Source organism: Octopus sinensis, linkage group LG8, assembly GCF_006345805.1.
Source record: "Octopus sinensis linkage group LG8, ASM634580v1, whole genome shotgun sequence".
NCBI lineage: Eukaryota > Metazoa > Mollusca > Cephalopoda > Octopoda > Octopodidae > Octopus > Octopus sinensis.
In genome coordinates this window covers 74,478,450-74,484,449 of record NC_043004.1, presented here as the reverse complement: position 1 = coordinate 74,484,449, position 6,000 = coordinate 74,478,450, and the positions used below count along the sequence as shown (strand labels likewise).

Below are 6,000 nucleotides of genomic sequence, written 5' to 3'. Positions count from 1 at the left end.
CTAACATTGTGTATACTTTTAGGAAATGTTACAATATCTCCTTTCCCTTTGACATAATTCAAACAAAATTAATGTTATTGTATTGCATCTTGGGAAGGTCACTATATCAATAAACACAAACACTGGTTTTATTGCACTTTATTTGTCAATTGGTTAAATAGTTAAGAAATGAAACAGAGCCAGTGTGTGTGTTTATTATTGGCATAATGACCCTCTTAAAATACATCATAATATGTTTCAATACATGAAATCACATCAAAAATCATGCAAACCAAATACAAAGATGGAACTAATATTCAAAATATTTATCTTTTTCATTTTACTTTCTTTCTTTAAACAGAGGTCACAGCAATTACAGTTCCTATTGTTCTACTGCTGATCATGGGAGCTTGACTCTAGCTGGTTATTACCTCATTAAAAAACGCAGGTAAGAATATTTAAAAAGACTCAACAAGAACTCAGAGAGTGTGGCATTTATTTATATTTTTCTTTCACACAGCCATCTTTTCCCTCCCAAATCCACCCACCCATCATCTCTGCCCACTGTTCTTGGGATGGTCTTGGAAGTAGACTCTTCAGACATCTCTTTTATAAGGTTAAGTTAAAGTTCCATTCTTGGGTCATGTCGCCTCATAAGGGCTAGTGTACTGGTCTCTATGGCGTATATATATTCCCCACCTAGATGGGACACCACTCCATTGCAGGGTTATTCATTTTTGCCTGCTGTGTGTGCTGGAGCGATGTGGAATGAAATGTTTTGTTCAAGAACACAACACATCACCCAATCCAAGAATCAAAATCACAATCTTATGTCCAACACCTCTAACCACTCATCCACGTGCCTCCACACCTCCTTCATAGGGTCCTCCCACACAAACAGCTCTTATTACAATTTCTGACTGGTGACACGTAAAAGCACCAACCGATCGTGGCCGTTTGCCAGCCTGCTCTGGCTCCTGTGCCGGTGGCATGTAAAAAACACCCACTACACTCACGGAGTGGTTGGCGTTAGGAAGGGCATCCAGCTGTAGAAACACTGCCAAATCAGACTGGAGCCTGGTGCTGCCTCCATGGCTTACCAGACCCCAGTCGAACCGTCCAACCCATGCTAGCATGGAAAATGGACGTTAAACGATGATAATAATGATGATGATGATGATGATGATGATGATGATGATGATGATTCCCAAGCATGACCAACTGAGACTGTGGATATTATCCGACCATTTCATTCTCGGTCTGGCCCTTGGTCTATGCTTACGTCTCTTGCCAGTTGGCTCAGTTTCAAAAGTCCATCTTGTACTTCTTTACTGTCACATTCTAATCACATTGTGCCCAGACAGGGCTATGACCTCACAAAACAAAGATTTCCCTGATCTCCGTGTCATGTACCCTTCATGTTTAAATTCGCTAATTGTTCCCAGCTGGAGCAAAAAATTAAGCACACATTTCATTGCAATGACTCGTCATTCTCATTATTGTCATTGTCACCATCAATGCCACCACCACCACCACCACCACCACCAGTGCTGCCGCTGTCTTCATCATCGTCATCGTATCATCATTCACTTTTCTATGGTCGCATGAGTCTTATGGCATGCTATTGAAGTAGATTTTATGGTAGGATGCCCTTCCTGTCACAGACCCTCACCTGTTTCTAAGCAACATATTTCCACATGACCAGACATGAATTCACAGAATATTTGAAATGAATAAGTCACTTATTACAATCACACAATGTCAAGAAAAGGACACAAGCACACATGCACACACACACACACACACACACACACACACACACACACACATACACACACACAGAGGCATATATCCATGACAACTAGGATTGTGAAAAATAACCCCTGAAACTAAACACTTCAAACTGTTTAGTTGGTGCAATCATAAGAAGCAATTTATATTGGAGGCATGGATTTCCCCTCTTGCTTATGAGTGAACAGAAATCATACATAAATTGACACCTTTTGGACTTAACTGGAACTGGTCCAAATGAGATAACACCATCTTGCACAGAAGGGATTTTGCTTCAAAGAATTTTATTTCAGGGCTTTTCACAACCCTGGCGGACCAATACTGTATTCTTACCTCCATCGGGAAAGAAGTTATGTGTCTCTGGTCAGTAGGTCTGATGTGTTACTGATATTGCTAAGAGCATAAGAGGCATGAAACCTATGGTAACTTTCTGACCAGCCATAACTAACGACTACTTTAAATATTATTGCTCAAAAGGTTATTTACAGTGTGCTTTTTATGGGCTTATGAACAGCTCTGTGTGTGTGTGTGTGTGTTTGTATACGTGACAACCTTCTTTAAGTTTTCATCAAACAAATCCTCTCACAAGGCTTTCGTTGGCCTGGAACTTTAGCAGAAGACACTTGACCAAGGTGCCATGCAATGGGACTGAACCCCAAACCATGTTGTTGGTTGGAAAATAATCTGAACCACACTTCATTAAAATTGGTTTCTTGTTTGTTTGTTTTCCATTTGCCACATTTTTACTACTTCATTTAATTGAATTTTTTTTTTCTTTCTTTTATTTCCGAACTGCGTAGGATATTTTCCATGGGTTTGTTCTCTAGGGGTCAAGATGAGCCCCATGATCCTTCAGGAGTCGTAGCTTACCGTGACAATGGAAACATCCAAATTGATTCCCCAAATTATGAAAATGCAGCAGAAATGGAGATTGTGAGTATTGAACTTTAATCTGCTTCTTTGTTTCCTGTATTCATAACGAAGGCCCGTGGTGGCCTAATTGCTAAGGTGCTGCACCTGGCCACAAAACCTGGTTTTGTTTCCTAAACCAGCAAAACATATCATTTCACATTGCAACAGGCAGGTGTCCCATCCAGTTAAGGTGCATGGCTTAGTGATTAGGGTATTCAGCTTGCAATCATAAGGTCCTGAGTTCATCTCATGCTGTGTCCTTCAGCAAGACACTTTACTTCACATTACTCCAGTCCATTCTGCTGGTAAAAATGAGTTGTACCTGTATTTCAAAGAGCTAGCCTTGTCACACTGAATCTGCCTGACAACTATGTGAAGTGTATGTGTGTATGTGGAGTACTCAGCCACTTGCACATTAATTTCATAAGCAGGTTGTTCCATTGATCCGATCAACTGAATCACTCATAATTGATGAAGTGTCAGCTAACATTGTCGACTTGGTCACTTACACCATGCCAAAAAGTTGATCTGCTTGTACATGAACTGCCCGAGAAAGCTGTAGAAAATCACCTGACACAGAGGTCCTCACTCAAGCTGATCTGCCAAGCATTTACACACTTTCGAGGAGTACATAAGTCTGGTGGGCAGGCCACCTTGTTTGAATGCATGACACATGATTTCTCAAGGGATTGTTTTATAGCAAACTGGTGGAATACAAGCACATGTAAGGTGGAGAGAAAAAGCACTTCAAGAATTGACTCAAAGCCTCACTGAAGAGCTTTGGGATCAACTCTGACCCCTGGGGGACACAAGCACAAGTCCTGCCTGGTGTAGTGGCACCAGCAGAGGTACTACCCCTTACAATCAGAACACGAAGTAAACGTGAACTGCTCAAGTCCAGTGCCAACTCCTTGCCTTCAGACTCAGCAGAACCATCAGAGTCCAACCCGCAGCAGAACCTTCTGAGCATGCATTGGACTGGTCAGCCACAGCCAGACACACCATGTCCTGTTTTTCTCTCCCATGTAATGTCCTTGGTCAACAAGATCAACAAGGACAAATAAACTAATTATAATACATATATGTGACAGGCTTCCTTGCAGTTTCCATCTACACACATGAAGTGCAGTATTTAAAAGTCTGTTTGATTATATTTCTTTCCATAATGTACAAATCTTTTACATATAAGTCTTTTCTCTCACATTGCAGGCCTCAATTGAAAATGAATACAGCTTACCAGATCCTACGACACCAACAAATTTCAGCAACCCAATGTTTGGAATGGATACACCAGCAAAAGAACTGAAACCATCAAAAACAGATGAGAAACCACCCGGAAGTCCTAAAGATAAGAAAGCTAAAAAGGAGAACCTTTATGTGACTCTAATGACATCGAAAGCTCTTGACCCGACGGAGGATACGGAGAGAGATACGGCAGATTTAGTAACAAGGGGGGATCACTGAGTCATAAAGCCCAGCTAAAGACATTGAGCCATATGCATCTACCTCTCCTGAAACTTTTTTACATTCCAGCAACACAAAGAACACTAAATTTCCATTGGACAATTTTGAAAACATTTAAAATATTCAAAAAGCTGTGATTCTTGCAAAACTCAGAGAAAAAAAACGAGTCATTTTGTTTTTCTGGTGGGGAGAGCACAGGTGACTTCTCAGCACCCTTGGACCTTTTTCTCTTTAGTATATGGCTCCTCCAGCCCCTCCCTCTCACTCACTGCCTCCCCCCATCCCCCACCTACTAGAAATTAAAAAATAACTAAAAAAAAGGAAATATTGGTATTCCTGAGCTGAAAAGTATTGTGGCAAAAGAAGGAGAAGAAGGAAGGAAGGAAGCAGATTTGATGGGAATTGTTATGTCTCGTTGTGTCCCAACTCTCTTTTCTCAAATGTTTTGGAAGAAAATAAAAAAAAATGTAAACCTTTGTTAAAGCTATTATGATTTGCAGTTCACAATGGTGCTGGAATGGTAAGTGCCAGAAAGCATTTGGCAAGTTAAAAAAGTATTTTAACATTGGACTTATCGTTAACGCATTTTGATCCAAAGTTGGATATGGATTTGGCTACAGATGCAAGTGATTACGATGTAGGAGCCATGCTTCTGCACAAATATGACGATGGGAGTAAAAAAGCGATCATTAATTATGCACCAACCCAATATCTATATCTATCTATCTATCTATCTATATATCTATCTATCTATCTCTCTCTCTCTCTCTCTCTCTCTATATATATATATATATATATATATATATATATATATATAAATATTTGAGTAGTTGAATGAATTATCTTATTATGGATAATTCGGTTAACCGGTACCTGGGTAGCAAATTCACGTCAGAAAAACACGGTTGAAGCTACATGCCAAGGGCAGAGATCACGTGCTTTCGTGTGGAAATTTGTGTGTTTTTTTAAATAAAATCACAAATGGAAAAAAGAGAAACGAACAGGCAATACAGCGAGAAAATTATTGAAAATAACCGTTAAGAAATATGAATGTATAAATGCCCTCGGGCAAGCTGCATGGGGCATGTACACTCGCTCATATCTGCGAAAATGTGAACATACGCACATCTGAAGGCGGCGAGCTGGCAGAAGAAACGTTAGCACCCCGGGTGAAATGCGTAGCTGTATTTCGTCTGCCGTTACGTTCTGAGTTCAAGAGGTCGACTTTGCCTTTCATCCTTTCGGGGTCGATAAATTAAGTACCATTTACGCACTGAGGTCGATATAATCGACTTAATCCGTTGTCTGTCCTGTTTGTCCCTTCTGTGTTTAGCCCCTTGTGGGCAGTAGAGAAATAGAAAATGTGAGCATACGCACATGTGAGGTTGGGGGCACTCGTTATTGGATTAGTGCATAATTATTGCGGCTTTTTCAGGAAATTTTATTTAACAAAATTTAACAAAAACATCTTTAAGTGACGGTCTGACCGTCTGCCAAGCAAATGGGAAGCAGTAATTGAAGTAGATGGTGAATATGCCCCGGAATAATCATTTGAAGATGTTTGAAAAAAAAAAACGCAATAATTATGCACCAACCCATTAATGATCTACTTGGTGTTTGTAAGAATGGAGAGATTAACAGGAAACTTGAGTCATCTTAAAGTAAATTATGTTAACATTTACTCAAAATTAATTCCCACTGCATTGCGCGAGAGTGCATTTATATGCGTGTAGGCATCTTGAGAGTCTTTCAGAAATTCTATTAATGATCTCCTCATTAGTCCACAGAATAGACAGGGATTCCTCGGAGTAGAGACGGCATCTGGAAATTGTATATCTTCAATCAGTCGCCATA

At 40.1% G+C, this 6,000-nt stretch overlaps 1 protein-coding gene across 1 annotated transcript in view; it reads left to right on the top strand.

Moving 5' to 3' along the window:
• Nucleotides 1–428, top strand: part of LOC118764586 (low-density lipoprotein receptor-related protein 2-like) — an 8,714-nt gene extending 8,286 nt beyond the window's left edge. The window contains exon 6 of the mRNA XM_036505464.1: nt 341–428. Within this exon, the coding sequence (XP_036361357.1) occupies nt 341–393 (53 nt within the window). The 3' untranslated portion in view covers nt 394–428. The remainder of the gene's footprint in view (nt 1–340) is intronic.
• Nucleotides 429–6,000: the final 5,572 nt, after the last annotated feature.